Here is a 19,152-nt window from a genome sequence, read left to right on the forward strand (position 1 = left end):
TGCCTCCCACACCATTCCCAAAGTAAAGTAATTAAACATTCACACTTGAACTCCCATTTTTGAATACTAATTTCTATTGCATGGAGAGGGAATTTTACACTCATGGGGCCAGATTGTCTTCTATCATACAACTTCTAAAATTTATGTATGTTGTTTGCATTAACCATGTCTTTGGGTATCATTGACATAGACCCTCCTTCATTGGGAACTTGGCCTTTCCCTGTCCTGCTTGCACAAAAGCCTTAGTCTCTTGATGAAAACTAAGATCATTTACTAACTTCTTGATTACCCCTTATATTCAAATATTCATAAGGGCTCCCTATCATCACTATTATACACTTTCTCCAGATCCAGAAATGACAGTAAAGTCCCTTTCTTCAAGTACTTTTCACACAGATTCTTCAAAGCAGACTTCTAGTCCACATGCCCCGTAACTTTCCTGCTCTTTCCCATTTAGATGTTCTGTTCATGCTACCACCCTTTCAGTCACCGTACTTTTCCTAATATGTTAGACTTTCAGTCCCCTCTCCCAAGAAATGAACAGACATCCCACATCCTGCTTCTCAGTGCATTCACATCCATCAACCTCTGCATTGAGTGTTTGCTGAATACCACAAAATCCTATTATGTTTATTAGTCCAACCCCACTTGTCCACATATATTTGTGAATGTACCTTTTTCTTAACCAAGTATTCAGAAGCCTATATGCAGTGAGGGGTTCTTGTTTGGAAAGTGAGGCCTGTATGTGAGTAGGGAAAGAGAAGAGTGGATGGCTCCAGGTGAAGCTGGGTGTATGTTAAGGTTGTATGATCTCGACTTGGCTGTTTAATCTGTTTATGGACCAGTTGATTAATGAGGTGAATGTAAGGGTCTTGGAGGGAGGGTCACAAATATAGTATGCAGGGGACATGGATCTTGTGAAATTATCAAAAGAGAAATTGTAGTAGCTGGTGTCTGAGTTTGGAAGAGTGTGTGAATGGAGGAAGTAGAGTTAATATGGATAGAAATATGATTATGAAGAGTGGCATTAGCACAAGACAGGATAGATTATGTGTGCTTTTGAATATGGAAAACCTAGAGGAAGTGAGTGCTGTAGGGTTGTGAGTTTGAATGGGGAGAACCTGGAGGGATTGGAGAGCTGTATGTACTTGGGAGTGAACATGGCTGTAGATACAAAAGGAATTCAAACAGCAACAGAGATAGTGGAGAATGAACTCTACCTCCATATTCCCTGCGTGTCATAGAAGGTTAATAAAGGGGGTTGGAAATCCTCCCCCTCTTGCATTTTAATTTCTAAAAGAGGAAACAGAAGGAGCCAGGCAGGGAGTGACCATTCTCCTCAAAGGCTCAGAGTGGGGTGTTTGAATGTGTGTGGATGTAACCAAGATGAGAAGAGAGGAGAGATGGGTAGTATGTTTGAGGAAAGAAACCTACATGTTCTGGCTCTTGAGTGAAAAGAAGCTGAAGGATAAAGGGGAAGAATGGTTTGGAATTGTCTTATGAATAAATTAAGGAGTTGGTGAGAGGACAAGAGCTAAGAAAGGAGTAGTATTGCTCCTGAAGCAGTTGTGGGAGTGTGTGATAGAGTGTCAGGAAGTAAGTTTTAGATTGATGTAGGTAAGTGATAAGAGTGTAAGGAAGTAAATTTTAGATTGATATAGGTAAAACTAAAAGTGGATAGTGGGAGATGGGTGACTATTGGTGCTTATGCACTTGGCCATGAAAAGAAAGATCACGAGAGGCAAGTGTTTTGGAAGCAGCTTTGTGATATATATTTTCCTATAGTATATCCTAAAGACTTTCTTATGCTTTTGGGACACTGCTTCGGGAAAAAAGTTTTCTGATTTCAAAACCATCAATTTTCTCATTTATCTTTTGTTGATGTGGGGGGAAAAGCTCAGCAGTGCTCAAAAATTTAACAAGGTTTTTTCTTTGATACAATATTTTGGTTAGCTTTATTTCATTTGTATTCATAAATTCAGTACACAGTGAAATGAGATTGACTTTTGTATTATCCTTTGTACTGTATTTCAATTGATTTTCATTGCTTGAAAGTGGCGGTTGGACGTATCATGCACATCATCATGGACCATAGCCACCGTAAGAACCATGGCATGCAGCGACCAAGAGGACCAAGACCTAACCCAGCACCTGGCCTAATGGGACCCAGGCCAGGTAGTGGCCCACGTGGCCCTCGGCCCCTGGTGTTTCGACCACCAAGACCAGATATGTCAGCACCACCACCTCAGACGCAACCACCTCCAATTACGAACGTTAGTCCATATCTTGAAATTTTCTTATTGTCCCCACCAATTTTATGGGAAAAGATGTTATCCCTTTTCATATATTTGTATATAATTGTGATGTATGTGTGTTTCAATCAGTTATTCAGAATATACTTTGTCGTATAAGCTTCACCTTTTGGAGTGAGTAATCTACAGTACTAATTGTTTGGTACACTCTCACTCTTCCAACAGACTTCTCTGCATCTATTTACTGTCATAATGTATATACATGTGTATGTGGGTGGGTTGGGCCATTCTTTTGTCTGTTTCCTTGCACTACCTCACTTACGTGGGAGAGAGTGACTAAGGATAATGAAGAAAGTGTAGTATTATGATTGATTTTTTTTTTTTTTTTTTAGATTTCTCATATAGTGCTTCTTCTTTGTAAAGTTCTCACAACCCTTCTGAAATCTCCTTGAAGAAGAAGAAAATTTTCTTGCACACCAACTTTTCATTTTTTTTCTATTCAGGGCCTTATAATCCACACAACTTGCCTACCGTTCTTTATTGTTTAACAGAATATTCAGTTGATAGTAAAAAGGGATATGAATATCTGTTTAATAGGATTGGAGATAGAGAGGGAGCTGAATAGGATGGGATAGATGGGCATTCAGCAGACAATGCAGTAAACTTTTTATTGATTATCTATGACTTTGATTGGAAAACCTCAAACTTGGTATGATTCACTGTTTTCCCATACAGATAAAGATTATCTGTACATATGCTTAATTTAATTAGATTTATGAAATTGATAATAATGAATTATTACTTCTCATGAAATTCATATCAGGATAGTTATAGGATGATGTTCCTTAGCTCATAGCTGTTATATCACCATACCATTTTTCTCAATTATATATATGCTTCACAAATATTATATGTATGAATCACTTGAAATTGCTGTCCCTCCACAGTACAAATCGGTAATTACTCAGTTTGTCTAAATTCATAATGTGCAAAATACCTGTTGTACATTTTATAATGAATTTTATTTGTTATATGGATATCTTTTGCAATAAAGTACCTATTGTTGGATATACTGTTATATGGCAGATTTTTTGGAATAAGTTTTAGTTGCCTATATATATGTGTGTGGGTAAGGATGGAGTGAAAAAGATTTTAAGTGATCGGGGCCTGAACATGCAGGAAGGTGAAAGGCATACCCGGAATAGAGTGCATTGGAATGATGTAGTATACTGGGGTTGACGTGCAATTAATGGACTGAACCAGGACAGGCAAAGCATCTGGGGTAAACCATGGAAAGGTCTGTGGGGTCTGGATATAGAGAGGGAGCAGTGGTTTCGATGCATTACACGTGACAGTTAGAGAATGAGTGTGAGTGGATGTGGCCTGTTTTTCATCTGTTTACTGGCACTACCTTGCTGACATGTGGTATGGCGATGCTGTTTCCTGTTAGGGAGGGTGGCACGAGGTGGATGAAGATGAGCAAGTATGAACGTGTGTATGTGTATATTTTTTTTTTTCATACTATTCGCCATTTCCCGCGATAGCGAGGTAGAGTTAAGAACAGAGGACTGGGCACTATCTCACTGATACAGGAAATGTTGATCAAATATAATAGATGAATACGTAAATGGATTGTTTAATTTGTTTATGGATGAGGTTAATAGGAAGGTGAATGCAAAAGTTTTGGAGAGAGGGGCAAGTATGTAGTCTGTTGTGGATGAGAGGACTTAGGAAGTGAGTCAGTTGTTATTCGCTGATGATATAGCGCTGGTGGCTGATTTGGGTGAGAAACTGCAGAAGTTGGTGACTGAGTTTGGTAAAGTGTGTGAAAGAAGAAAGCTGAGAGTAAATGTGAATAAGAGCAAGGTTATTAGGTTCAGTAGGGTTGAGGGACAAGTTAATTGGGAGGTAAGATTGAATGGAGAAAAACTGGAGGAAGTGAAGTGTTTTAGATATCTGGGAGTGGATTTGGCAGTGGATGGAACCATGGAAGTGGAAGTGAGTCACAGGGTGGAGCATTGAAGAATGTGTGGAAAGAGAGAACATTTTCTCGGAGAGCAAAAAGGGCTATGTTTGAAGGAATAGTGATTCCAGCAATGTTATATGGTTACAAGGCATGGGCTATAGATAGGGCTGTGCGGAGAGTGGATGTGTTGGAAATGAAATGTTTGAGGACAATATGTGGTGTGAGGTGGTTTGATTGAGTAAGTAATGAAAGGGTAAGAGAGATGTGTGGTAATAAAAAGTGTGGTTGAGCGAGTAGAAGAGGGTGTATTGAAATGGTTTGGTCACATGGAGAGAATGAGTGAGGAAGGATTGACAAAGAGGATATATGTGTCAGGTGGAGGGAACTAGAAGTGGGAGACCAAATTGGAAGGATGGAGTGAAAAAGATTTTGAGCAATTGGGGCCTGAACATACAGGAGGGTGAAAGGTGTGCAAGGAATAGAGTGAATTGGAACGATGTTGTATACCAGGGTGGACGTGCTGTCAATGGATTGAACCAGGGCATGTGAAGTGTCTGGTGTAAACCATGGAAAGTTTTGTGGGGCCTGGATGTGGAAAGGGACCTGTGGTATTGGTGCATTACACATGACAGCTAGAGACTGAGTGTGAACGAATGTGGCCTTTGTTGTCTTTTCATAGTGCTACCTCATGCGGGGGAGGGTGGTGCCATTTCGTGTGGCAGGGTGGCTATGGGAATGGATGAAGGCAGTAAGTATGAATATGTACATATGTATGTATATGTACATGTCTTTGTATGTATATGTATGTATACATTGAAATGTATAGGTATGTATATGTGCATGTGTAGGGTACTTGTTTATGTCTGTATGTGTATGTATATGTGTGTACATGTTGATATGTATATGTGTGTGTATGGGCATTTATGTGTATATATGTGCATATGAGTAGATGGGCCATACTTCGTCTGTTTCCTTGCACTACCTTGCTGACGTGAGAAACTGCGATTAAGTATGATTATAATAATAATTATGATAATAATGATAATGATAGTAATGTAAACTATACAAGATATGCATTGTTGATATGACAATGGACTGAACCAGGTCATATGAAACATATGGGGTAAACCAGATGTTTACCCAAGATGTGGATAAAGAGCTGTAGTTTCAGTGTATTACACTTGACAGCTTGAGTATGGATGTCAGGGGGTGTGGCTTTTCTTTGTTTCCTGGTGCTACCTCGCTGATGTGGGGGCTGGCCATCAGGTGTGGGAGAAAAGAAAAGAATGTATATGTTATAATTTTTACTTTTCTTTTGTGCATTTATGCTGTTTCCTATGGGGCAGGGTGGCATTGGGAATGGATGACTGTGAACAAGTATGAATATGTACATGTGTACATATGTGTGTGTATATGTATATATGTATATGTTTGTATATATGTGTATGTGAGTGGATGTGCCTTTCTTCGTGTCTTTCTTGGCACTACCTTGATAAAGCAAGAAACTGCAATCAAGTATGGAAAAAGTATGGTGAGTTTTTGTTTTGTTGTCTGATTATGTTGATTATTTTTGTTTTGATGTTCTTTACCATGATTGTTCTGATTGAATATTTCAGATATTCAGAGAAAAGGTATTTCTACCTGTAAATATTGGCCTTAACCCTGCTGATGTTCGAGCTCGTCTACTAGGAGAGAGTGGAATGAACCTGCGTTACATTCAGGATGAAACAGGGGTGACTATATCTATTCGTGGCATTGGCTCTGGTTATCAGGAATCTTCCACTGGCCAGGAATCACAGGACTCCTTACATTTTTACCTGGAGTAAGTTTTAGATAAATTTAGTGGAATTTTTTTGCATTAGATACTACTTCCAAGTTCCTGTTGTAAGATATGTACTGCTTGAAAGGTAAATTACAATAATATTGAAGAATGAAATCCATATTTATGTTATGCAGGATTCTGAGTAATAAAGTCATAATATATATTTCACCATTACACTGATGATAGTGGGAAAAAAATTTAGTTTCATATTAAACTGAGGCTTTTTATAGTTATGCATGAAGTTTATATTAATCCTTATCACAGGAAATTTAGAGGTTGTAAGACATTACTGGAATATTGTAAGGATCATTTGTCATCTCTTTGGTCTGATATTAGACTAATTATTATCAGGCATGATAATCAAGAGCAGTTCAACCAAGCTAAGGACCTGGTAGTAAATCTGGCTCAAACTGTTATTGCTGAAGTGCAGCAGGAGCTACAGCAGCAGCAGCAACAACAGCAACAACAGCAGCAACAGCTTCAGCAACCAGCACCTCTTTTCACCCAACCTCCCCCACAGCAACCAGATGTGGCATTAGGTATTTTTATCATGGTGTTTTGTGTAGTAGACAGTAGTTGATAGGCAGCCACCGACTAGGGAGGTATATTACCAGTACTATCTGCTGAGCATTGGAAGGGTTAGTGATGGTGTGTAGTAAGGCAGTACTCCAGTGGTTGTCAAATTGCACTCCCATGACCCAGAAAGCTTTCTTTTCTTTCTGCCTCACCCACACATGGACTGCTGGCATTCTGTCCTCAATTATACAAACTCTCCTTGTTACTCATAACACATAACACCTCACTCACATAGTTCATTCTTTGTAACTAGATTTTTCTGTGGTGAGTGCTATGAGATAGCCCTGCCCTTTGGGAAGATGTTAGGAGCAGTAGATATAAGTAGGGAGTTAGGCAGGAGCATTAGGTATGAATGTTGGTTGTTGGTTGAAACATAGGTAGACACATTAGGTAGAAATAGGTGGTAGGAACATTAGGTAGGAGTCTCTAAAAACACTGCAGTAGTGTTACCTTCTGCCGGTTGCCTTTTAAGGGCGAGGCACTAAAGAGCCTTTGAAAACACTGCACTAGAGTTGTCCTTTGCCAGATGCCTGTGAAGGGTAAGGCACTAAAGGCTCAGAATCAGCACTGGAGTTAAGCAATTATGGTGACGCTTTTGTTGTGGCCTCCTCCATGAGAGAGTTCCAGAGAACGGGCCTCAGAGATATAGATACATAGTGTGTGATGCCAATAGAAGTACATAATGAATGTGTGTTATATTGAACTTGAATTTCTTTTTTATACACATATATTTTCTTCACTTAAAGACAGCACTAAATCATCTCGTATATGATTTAAGTACTCATGAATGGTACATATTTTTTTATCATGCTGCCACCTCTGCCATGTTAATGGTGGATGAAGCAATGATCTAAGTAAGGATTGCAGTAGACTGCTGTTGTTAGGTGCTTAGTTCTTATTTGTGTTTGAATCAAGCATTGTTTCCTGATAAAGATATGCAGAAGATAGTCCAGTTTTTCATCTCATTTTGGTAACATCCCTCTTGACGAAAAAATTTTTGTTAGTGTTTGGCATAAATGAGTTGTCAGTGTGGTTTATTGTAATTGATGGAATGCTTACCGTGAATGGTGGTGAGAGGGTAAGATAGGCATTGATAGTAAATTAATATTTTAACATGAGAAAGGTTTTATGCATGGCATAAGATATGTATCTTACATATCTCAAAGTTGGTTGTGGGTTGGAGCAGGGTTGTTGGGTTCAACAGGGTTAAAGGACAAGGTAGTTGGGATATGAGTTTGAATGGTGAAAAATTGGAGAATAGAAGTGTTTTAGATGTCTGGGAGTGGACTTAGCAGCAAATGAGACTGTTTAAGTGGAAGCGAGTCATAGGGTGGGGAAGGGGTTAAAGTTTTAGGAGCAATGAAAAATGTGTGGAAAGAGAGAAATTTATCTCGTAGTTCAAAAATGGGTATGTTTGAGGGAAAAGTAGTTCCAACAATATTATATAGTTGTGAAGCATGAGGTTTAGAAAGGGTTGTATAGAGGAATATGGATGTGTTGGTAATGAAATATTTAAGGACAGTATGTGGTATGAGGTGGTTTGATTCAGTAATGAAAGTGTAAGAGAGATGTGTGAAAAAAAAAAAAGTGTGGTTGAGAGAGCAGAAGGGGGTATGTTGAAATGGTTTGGACATATGGAGAGAATGAGTGAGGAAAGGTTAAAAAAGAGGATATATGTCAGAGGTGGAAGTAACAAGGAGAAGCAGGAGACCAAATTGGAGGTGGAAGGATGGAGTGATAAAGATTTTGAGTGATCGAGGCCTGAACATGCAGGAGGGTGAGAAGCGTGCAAGGAATAGAAGGCATTGGAATGATGTGGTATACTAGGGTTGACGTGCTGTCAGTGGCCTGAACCAGGGCATGTGAAACATCTAGGGTAAAACACGGAAAGGTCTGTGGGGCCTGGATATGGATTGGGAGCTTTGGTTTTGGTGCATTACACTTGACAGTGAGAGACTGAGTATTAGCGAATGTGGCCTTTTTTGTATGTTTTCCCGGCACTACCTTGCTGATGTAGGGTGTGACAATGCTGTTTCCTGTGGGGCAGGGTGATGCCAGGAATTGATGAAGACAAGTGAGTATGAATATGTACATGTGTATATGTCTGTATATTTATGTGTATATGGTATGTTGATGTGTATATGTATGTATATGTACGTGTATGTTCATGTATGTATATATGTGTGTGTATATGAGTGGATGGGTCATTCTTTGTCTGTTTCCTGGCACTACCTCATTGAAGTGGGAAATGAAGATCAAGTATTATAAAAGGATACAATATATATATTCATACTCAATCACTGCATTGGCAAGGTAGTACTAGGAACAGATGAAGAAAGGATGCATTCGCTCACTTCTATTCATCAGCTGTCTTGTGCAATACACCGAATACCACAGCCCTTTGTTTATATCTAGGCCCCTTTGACCTTTCCCCATGACTTTAGGGATGAAACCACATCGCTTTTAATTAGTTATCAGAGTGCATCGACCACTGCTCTCAGTATCATACTTCAAGTAAAATAGAGTTGTTTAACGGTTAAAAGTCAGATTTTTTGGAGTGCCTCTATTCTGGATTAGGTGGGGATTTCTGTTACTTACAGCTCTAATATATGGATGATGATGTTGCAGGTGGTGGTGGTGGTATTGGGCAGCCCCATATTGCTCCAGTCCAGGTGGCTCCTCATCAACTGACTGCTCCACCAGCTCCTCCACCTCAAATGGTACATTCTCAGATGGTTCCACCACAGGTACCTCCTCATTCTCAAATGGTCCCTCCACACGGCCATCCCCAAATGGCACCTGCTCAGGTCCCTCTGCAGGGCCAAGTGGGTGGACCTCAGGTGAATGCCAGTGTCATGCACACAGTTTTGGCTCCACATCTGCAGCCTGGTGGAGCAGCAGTGTCTCAGGAAGTCCTACCACAACAAGAGGTGATACAGGCCACAGTTGTATCTTTGCCTCAGCAAGTTGTACACCTGCCAGCACCTGCAGTTGTCTCTAGTGCTGCTGCAGCAGCAAACCAACAATTGGTGCACACATCATCTGGCACTCAGCTAGTAACATTGCCTCCAGGCACACAGATAATTAACACCCCTGATGGTCCACGTTTGGTGGCCCTTGCAACTGGAACACAAGTTGCTGCTCCTGTGGCACCAGTACCTGCAAGTCATCAGGCACACCCAAGTCCTATGCATGACCCACAGGGAGTACCAAACCCCATGGTGCAGCAGCAACCTGCTCCACAATCTTTAGCAGTGTCTGTTGGAAACAGTCATATTGCCATAAACCAGACACCAGTTCTCAGTGATGGAATAGCCCCACCATCAAGTATGGCAAGATCACTAGGACTTGGTAGTTCATATTCAACTCCATCTGTTTCATATACTGTCAGTACCTCCAGTCCACTTACAAGTGTAACCCCACATGGTACCCCTGAAACATCATACCCACCTAATGTAAATGCAACTCTACCACCACCCAGCTCTAGTATGGCTCTTGGAATGCCACCACCAACAACTGGACTTGGACTGCCCCCGGCTGTGACCAGTCATGCAGGAACAATGTCTGTTGTGCTGACACCAGGAGTGAATACCATGACTACCACATCTGGGGTTGGTCTTCTTGTTCCACAGGATCCAGGTGTTGCTTCAGGTCAGATGCATGTCACACAGCCTGTTGTTGTAACTGGGGTGTTGTCCACTTCACAGCAGCAGCAACCTCATCAGCATCATCAACATCAACATCAGGTGTCTCAAGCAGGTGCTCAGTCCTCATTCTTATGCCCTGTACCTGCTCAGCCAGTAGGTCCATCTGGATACACTGCCTCTCAGCCTACTGTTGAGCAGCCAGCTAGCTCTGCTTATATGCCATCAGACCAAGCCAGTCATGGTTATAGTCATGCTGGCCCACCCATAAGCAGCACATCTACACACCATTATGCCCAGGTGCAACCACAGCAACAACAGAGACAACTAGGTGTCAGCTTTGCTCCTATTGGTATTACTGGTGGTGGGGAAGCTGCTCCTCCAACGAGGATGGATTACCAGGGGCCTGGAGGTTCTGGGGTTCTGCCTGCCCACCTCTCGGTTAATCCTCTGCAGCCACGCCACCAGGTAAGACAGTCTGCATACCCCTCCCCGCTCTGATAGAGCTTTATCAGTATATGCTCACATATTCAGGTAGTCATTTAGTGTTTTCCCTGGAAGCTTCTCTTTAACTTTCTTTATCAGTTTCTGTAACATTCCTGGCTTCAAATTCAACTTCCCTTCTTTGACCTATTTATGATTACTTATATGTACAAGAATTTAACATTCATAGGGCCTCATGTATTTAACATTTCCTACTATCATAAGACTTTTAAAACTTCTGTATGCAGTCAGCATTCACAATTTCTGCACATAGGTTGTGCAGATCTTTCACTGCTTTTATACAGGTTGAGCATCCCTAATCCGAAAATCTGAAATGGTCCAAAATCTGAAACCCTTTGAGCAGCGACATGACATTACAAGTGGAAAATTCCACACTTGACCTCACTTGCCCATGCTGGGCTCTGATGCTCTGTTGGCACCAATTTGCAGCAAACCATATTTACCGCCAGACCTTTGTGCATTACTTAGTGTGTTTTTTGCTTATTCTCTGCTCTGTGGTACAAAGATATTGTTGAAAATGTCAAAAAGGCCTGCAGATGCCCGTATGGGTAGCAGTGATATAGCTGAAATGGTTCTGAATCAAGGTGGTCATGATAATAGAGATGATGAAGATGCCTTTGTTAACACTGCAGAAAAAGTGCCTATAGACATGGTGAAAATCTGTAATGGACTCGCTAAAGGACTAGAGCAGCGTGTATTCATAACAGAACAAGAAATCATGTCAGTTTATAAAATCAGAGAGAGACTTCTAAGATTAAAAATTTTAACATTGTTAATGAGGCAGATGACTCTGGAGGAAACATTTAAAAATGCCATCCAGCAGAATGCCTCCTCATGCTTAGAGGACCCACTTTCTGTTTCCTCAACTTCTGATGTTCCTTCTCATGATGATGTCAACAGTGATGTACCCTCCCCCTCAAGTTTCTCAGGCCAAATGTAGTTCTAGTATTTGTTGCTGCATTTATCTTCTTTTTAAGCAGAGATCAAGTTTTTTTTTGGTAAGTGCAAAACATTATTTTCATGTGAAATCTGAATTTCATCTCCACCTAAAATGCCATGTTTGAGCATAACATGACTAGCAACATTATTGCGTTGAAATTTTTCTCACAGTTTTATTACATTTACAGCTACCTGTAATTATCATAGATGCTTACTTGTTTTTGTATCTCAAATAAAACCTTTAAATGAAATACAGTGTACTGTAACCTTTTAATCAAAACACAGCATCATAGGTGGAAACTGAAAACCTGCAGTTGTTTGTTGTTGTTATTGTTTAACAGCTGATACAGGTATTCTGCTGATGCTACTGTGCTGCTTAATTACTCAAAACATATTATTTTTCATTGTACTGTTAAGCACTTATGTGTGAATAAGTGTAAGAAAATGATTGCTTATCAGTAGCATATAGATTCAGTCAGGAATGAAGGTGATGCCAAACAACCATATATTGTCTACATGGGCAGCTGAGGTTGCAACATCTTTGCTTTCTGATGATTCAGTGTCATACAAATCTTGTTTCATGCACAAAATTATTAAAAATATTGTGTATAGATTACCTTCGAGCTATGTGTATAAGGTGTATATGAAACATAAATGGATTTATTTTGTGTTTAGACTGGGTTCCCATCCCCAAGATATCTCAGTATGTATATGCAGATATTCCAAAATTTGAAAAATCAAAATTCGAAACACTTTAGATCCCAGGCATTTCGGATAAGGGATACTCAACCTGCACTATAAAGATATCTTGTTAAATCTTCTTTAACAAATTTCTTGTTTCATTTGGTTACTCTGTCTCAGCATCTTTCAGAGAATGTTTCACTATTGACATCATCAAAGTGGTATATAAACTTTTAAGGTTTTGATCAAGTATCCCCTTAATGTCCATCCCTGTGAATCTCAGTTTTTCAAGTTGTATAAAAAAGATATACTGAACCTAACATTTTTCATGGTTGTTTCAGCACAATGCACTAAAAAGTGTGGAATGAGTTGCCACTGCACTTGCTTTATCATTTATTTTACATGCACTGAAAAATTGATGAGTGATTATTGATTATGCTCATCTGATATGATAATTTTTTGCTGTTATAATCAGTGTGATTCATTGATATATTTTCATGATAGCAAAATTACAAGAGTTGATAACATTACCAGCTGCATGAGTGTTGTCATGGATAGGCAGCTGCTCACACCACTGCCTCTGCTTATTCTGGAAACATCATCTCTTATCTTGGTCAGCTTTCAGTGCTACATCAATAAAATAACTCCACTTAATCCAAAGACAAATCATCATCTCAGGATTATCTGATTTCTATCTGTCTATATCTTTGATGCCCATTCCTTTTGTGAACTCCCTTTAAGGGGGGTGGCCATGAATATAGAATCTCCATAACTTGAACTCTGTTGCTGCTTCTTAGCCTTTAGTGCTTCACCCTTAACAGGCCACTGACAGAGGGCAACTCTGGTGTAGTGTTTTCCGAGGCTTCTACCCAGTGTTCTTACCAATTGTTTCTACCTAATGTGTCTACCTAATATTCCTGCCTAATGTTACTACTTGATAATTCTACCAGATGCTCCCAGCTAATGCTCCTACATACTGCATCTCCCTAATGTTCCTACCTATTACTTCTATGTGTTGTTCCTATTTCACCAAAAGGCAGGGCTAATGCAAAGCACTCACCGTTGGAAAATCTAGAGTTGCGGAGAATGAGTTAGGTGAGTTAAGCGTGGTCTAGTTTTTTGTGTGACAAGGAGAGATTGTATGTTAGTGGACAGAATGCAAGCAGTCCAAGTGTAGGTGAGGCAGAAAGAAAAGACAGCAACCTGGATCGAAGGAGTGGATTTTGACAACTTCCCTGGTTGGTGGCTGCCTGCCAGCTTCTACCTACTTATCTTCTTCCTTGCTCTCTAAATTTAGCATGATGCTATTTATTGGTATGGCTAGAGGATGAATGACTGCAGGGAGAGATGAGTGTCTGTGGGGAGAGTTTGCCTTGCACTGGTGCAATGGCAGCACAAGACTTGGTAGGTGGCCTTAGAATAGAGGCACAAAACTCATTGCATGAATTTGTTTCTTGAGAAGTTATCCAGCTTGTGTAAATATCTGTGTAGAGGAGTTAGGGGTGTTAATGGTCTCTAACTAATCTCATACTGTATTTCAGCTCTCATAACCTATTCACTACAGCTGAGGCAAATACATCGTGGCAAAGATTGATTTATGATGGAATGCTCTGAAACAGTGTTTTGATACCTTTTTTAAGGAATATATCTGTATTTTTCTAAGGGTCATTATTGATGCATATGTATATTGGGAATTTATTTTTGGTTTGAAATGCTAGAGAATAAGTTTCTGCAAAATAACTTCATGACGCTACCTTTTTCATGAGAGAAATAGTGAGTGTCTTTTAGAAAGAAAAGAAATATGCATTTTTTTGGAAAATGTGCAGCAGCCATATCAGAATTTTGTGCATTCCATTTGTTTTTCATGGATTAATCAGTGCATCCTCGTGATTTTTCTTTTCATTGCATCTAGGGCCTTTAGGATCCAATGATTATTTTCCTGATCACTGCAGATGGGACTTAAAAGACAGTAATTTTTATCTGTTCACTGTGGTTGATTAGTATATATACCACCATTAATGGTGGTTGTAGCATCCCATGCATTGTTACTAGAAGCTGCAGCATAAAATTTTTCTGTACGCTGGTCAGCATCTGTAAAGATGTCAAGAAAGTCTGTATGAGATCTGCACCCTCACAGTATTTTACTGCATGTGAAGCTGTGATACTCATTCAAGATAGCAGATATTAGTAATGAAAACTCAGTAATTGTATTTATGGCAAAAGCACTTTCAGAAATACCACACATCTCATTATGTATGCTTGCCTGTACTCTGAAGTACCTCACACCTGGCAGCAGAGTAGGATAAGTTAAAGGATGCATATCACATTTAAACAGTGTTACAACACAATGAGTTGCATCTTACATATGTAGGATATTATATTCTTGTTAATTTTAGTGAAAAATGTACGGAAATATATTTTCTAGAATATTTGAGAATATCCTGCTATGTGTATCTGTTGTCCATTCCTTTCGGGAACTCCATCAAGGTGATGGCAACAGCAAAGTCTCCATTACTAGTGAACTCTAGTGCCATTTCTTATCCTTTTAATGCCTCGCCCTTAACAGGCCACTGAATGTTAGGAGTGCCAAAATGAAAGGTTAATTTGGGTACCATTTATGTTGCCCTCTGTACCTTGTCTGTTGTATCCTTATGCTTCATAAAACATGTGCATTGACCAAACTTTAGAAGCATATATTAGTTTTGGCCACATATAGAATATGATCAGCAGCTTGCTATCAAAGGAAAGAGCTAAAGTCAGGAGTGCTTACCCTCCTTGAAGGCTCAGGCTTGGGCTTCTGAATGTGTTTAGATGCAGCTAAGAAGAAAGGAGAAGGACATAGTATGTTTGATGAAAGGAACCCAGATGTTATATATCTGAGTGAGACAAAGTTTAAAGGAAAGGTAAATGATGGGTGCACTGAATGTGAAAGTGGGTAATATGGCAATTGAGGGCATAAATACCTCCCATTCCTCATTTACTCCTATCACTTTATTTGCTCACATTTTGGCATTCTCCACTCAATCTTTGGTGGTATTTCTTCTCACAGGTCTCCTTTCCAAGCTTATTTACTCTAACCACTCTCTTCTCCCTGACATCATATCGTCCTTTCCAAAAACCTTTACAAATCTCCACCATTGCCTCTACAAGATAATTATCAGACTTCCCATCAGCTACCCCTCACAACACATTTACATCCAAAGGTATATTTTTTACACACCTATCAATTAATTCATTATCTAATAATGCCCTTTGACCAATTTTCATACTCACACATTTACCTATGTATATCTCTCTTTTTAAACCAGGTCTTCGCAGTCACTTGTCCTTTTTCAGCACACAGCTCCACAATCTCTCCACCATTTCCATTCATAACACTGAATACCCCATGCAAACCAATCATGCCCTCAGTTGCCACATTACTTACCTTCACATTTAAATCACCCATCACTAATACCAGGTCTTGTGCACCAAAACTGTTGACACAGTCTCTCAGCTGCTCCCAGAACACTTGCTTTATAATCTTTCTTCTCATAGCCAGGTGCATAAGCACCAAAAAAAAATCACCCATTTCTCATCATGCACTTTCAGTTTTACCCAAATCTATCTAGAAGTTGCTTCCTTACACACTATCACATGCTCCCACAACTCTTGCTTCAGGAGTAGTGCTACTCCTTAGCTCTTGTTCTCTCACCAACCTCTTACTTCACTTCTAGGACATTCCCAAACCATTCTTCCTCTTTACCCTTGAGCTTGGTTTTACTCAGAGCCAACACTTCAAGGTTTCCTTCCTCAAACATACTGCCTATTTCTCCTCTCTTCTCATCTTGGTTGCATTCACATGTATTCAGACTCCCCAATCTGAGCCTTCAAGGAAGATGAGCACTATCTGCCTGGCTCCTTTTTCTGTTTCCTCTTTTAGAAATTGAAATACAAGAGAAGGGGATGGAGTCCCCCTTTAGTAGCCTTCTACGACATGCAGGGAATGTGGAGGTAACTTTTTTCTTACGTCAGGGATATATATATATATATTTTTTTTTTTTGCTTTGTCGCTGTCTCCCGTGTTTGCAAGGTAGCGCAAGGAAACAGACGAAAGAAATGGCCCAACCCCCCCCCCCCATACACATGTATATACATATGTCCACACACGCAAATATACATACCTACACAGCTTTCCATGGTTTACCCCAGACGCTTCACATGCCCTGATTCAATCCACTGACAGCACGTCAACCCCGGTATACCACATCGCTCCAATTCACTCTATTCCTTGCCCTCCTTTCACCCTCCTGCATGTTCAGGCCCTGATCACACAAAATCTTTTTCACTCCATCTTTCCACCTCCAGTTTTGTCTCCCACTTCTGGTTCCCTCCACCTCCGACACATATATCCTCTTGGTCAATGTTTCCTCACTCATTCTCTCCATGTGCCCAAACCATTTCAAAACACCCTCTTCTGCTCTCTCAATCATGCTCTTTTTATTTCCACACATCTCTCTTACCCTTACGTTACTTACTCGATCAAACCACCTCACACCACACATTGTCCTCAAACATCTCATTTCCAGCACATCCATCCTCCTGCGCACAACTCTATCCATAGCCCACGCCTCGTAACCATACAACATTGTTGGAACCACTATTCCTTCAAACATACCCATTTTTGCTTTCCGAGATAATGTTCTCGACTTCCACACATTCTTCAAGGCTCCCAGGATTTTCGCCCCCTCCCCCACCCTATGATCCACTTCTGCTTCCATGGTTCCATCCGCTGCCAGATCCACTCCAAGATATCTAAAACACTTTACTTCCTCCAGTTTTTCTCCATTCAGACTTATTTTCTTTTTACTATACTTTGTCGCTGTCTCCCGAGTTAGCGAGGTGGCGCAAGAATGACGAAAGAATGGCCCAACCCACCCACATACACATGTATTTACATACATGTCCACACACGCACATATACATACCTATACATTTCAACGTATACATGTATATACATACACAGACATATACATATATACACGTACATAATTCATACTTGCTTCCTTTATTCATTCCTGTTGCCACCCCACCACTATTTGTGTTTTTGAGCTTGCTATATTGTTTACCACCACTGCCTCACCTTTACTACACACTTCTTGGCAGGGGTTTGGGATGGGATACAGCAGCTCTTTCTGAAATGGGCCAGGATGTGGCCCAATCTCCTTTACAAAGACATCACTGTTTAACTGCCCTGCTTATTGTTCCTTCTTATGAAACATTTCCTCCTATGTGGCAAATTCATATATGGTCATCCTCTTTACATGTATGTCTGTGTTCTCCGTATCAGGATCATTTTCACTCATAAGATCGAAGGCATTACACAATTTCTGGTAGGCATCATTTAGAATATTTTTACTGAAGAATTTTTGTGGTTCACTATCTTTTATGCATCTTTGTTGCCTTCACTAGTATGGAGTTTGGCCATCACATGCAGCTTCTTATTTGTTAAGCTGCTCCTCTGTGATGCTAGCAGCTCCTCCTCAAAATTGACGCATACTTCATCAAATCCAGCTTGATTGGGTTGCTGGCTAATGTCCTTGCTGATGTTTTCTTTCACATCAAAGCCTCTTAAAGTCATAACAAACACTTGGCCACATGTTCTGCCTCACATTCTTCATAGAGGATATGCTCACATTTTCTATGCTTTGTTTATGTTTTGAATAGCCATCTTGATTTTATATTCTTCACAAAATTTGATGATTGGCTGTTGGTCAAGACCATCTGTTGTGAAGAACAACTACCTGTAAGTGTGGCATAGGTAGTGTTTCTTAAAGTTGGCAATAACTCCATGGTTCATTGGATGGATAAGGATGTTGTGATAGGTGGTAGAAACACAACCTCCACAGGCAGGACTGTCCTTAAGCTTTTTAGGTGCTGTAGGTGGCCAGGAGCATTAACCAGTGCTAATAAAGCTTTGGGTTTGAGATTTTTCCTCACAGCACCTTGTTACAGCAGGGCTAAACTAGGAGGTTAATAAGTGCTGGAACAATTCCCTTGTCTCCTAGGAACTTCTTGTTTGCTCTTCAAACAACATGTAGGTGGTCTTTTGACAAGCCCATGTACCACTCTTGTTGTGATACTAGAAAGATCACAGGCCTGAGTTTGAAATCCCTTGATGCATTGCCTCCCAGCAGAAGCACCAGGCAGCCCTTTGCTTCTTTACAGCCAGATGCATGCCTCTCATCTCATGATATGATTGTGCAATGTGGCATTTGTTTCCAGTATATGCTCATTTCATCCACATGAAAAATGAACTCTGTTGGTAGTTAGTTGCCCTGCTGGATGATCTTTTTATCGTGTTTGTGTAAGCACTAGCAGCCTGTTCATCAGCATTTGTAACTTTGCCTGTCATAAGTATATTTTTTTTTTTTATGTTACCCAAGACCGCGGGAAGCTGAGGCCCTGATCATGGCCTTCCCATGTGTACGAGTAGGAAGAGAAGAGAGTGATTGTTTCTCAGTGAAGGTTGGTCTGTAGCAGGGATGTATGATGTCTTCATGGTTGTTTAATTCGTTTATGGATGGGGTGGTTAGTGAGGTAAATGCATGAGTTTTGGAGAGGGGTGAGTATGCAATTTTTTTAGGGATGAGAGGGCTTGGGAAGCGAGTCAGTTGTTGTTCACCTATGATACAACACTGGTGGCTGATTCAAGTGAAAAACTGCAGAAATTGGTGACTGAGTTTAGAAAAGTGTGTGAAAGGAGAGAGTTGAGAGTAAATGTAAATG

At 40.2% G+C, this 19,152-nt stretch overlaps 1 protein-coding gene across 5 annotated transcripts in view; it reads left to right on the plus strand.

Annotated features, from left to right (window-relative positions):
- The window catches only part of LOC139759605 (uncharacterized), a 77,272-nt gene that overhangs the window by 14,703 nt on the left and 43,417 nt on the right, over positions 1-19,152 (plus strand). For all 5 annotated transcript variants that reach the window (XR_011715117.1, XM_071681920.1, XM_071681919.1 and 2 more), the window contains 4 exons: positions 2,056-2,273; positions 5,835-6,040; positions 6,392-6,579; positions 9,245-10,728. Coding sequence is in view for 4 of the 5 variants with exons in the window: in XM_071681920.1 (XP_071538021.1) it covers positions 2,056-2,273; positions 5,835-6,040; positions 6,392-6,579; positions 9,245-10,728 (2,096 nt within the window). In the remaining variant the exon portion in view is untranslated. The remainder of the gene's footprint in view (positions 1-2,055; positions 2,274-5,834; positions 6,041-6,391; positions 6,580-9,244; positions 10,729-19,152) is intronic.

This window comes from Panulirus ornatus, chromosome 33, assembly GCF_036320965.1.
Source record: "Panulirus ornatus isolate Po-2019 chromosome 33, ASM3632096v1, whole genome shotgun sequence".
NCBI classification, from domain to species: Eukaryota; Metazoa; Arthropoda; class Malacostraca; order Decapoda; family Palinuridae; genus Panulirus; species Panulirus ornatus.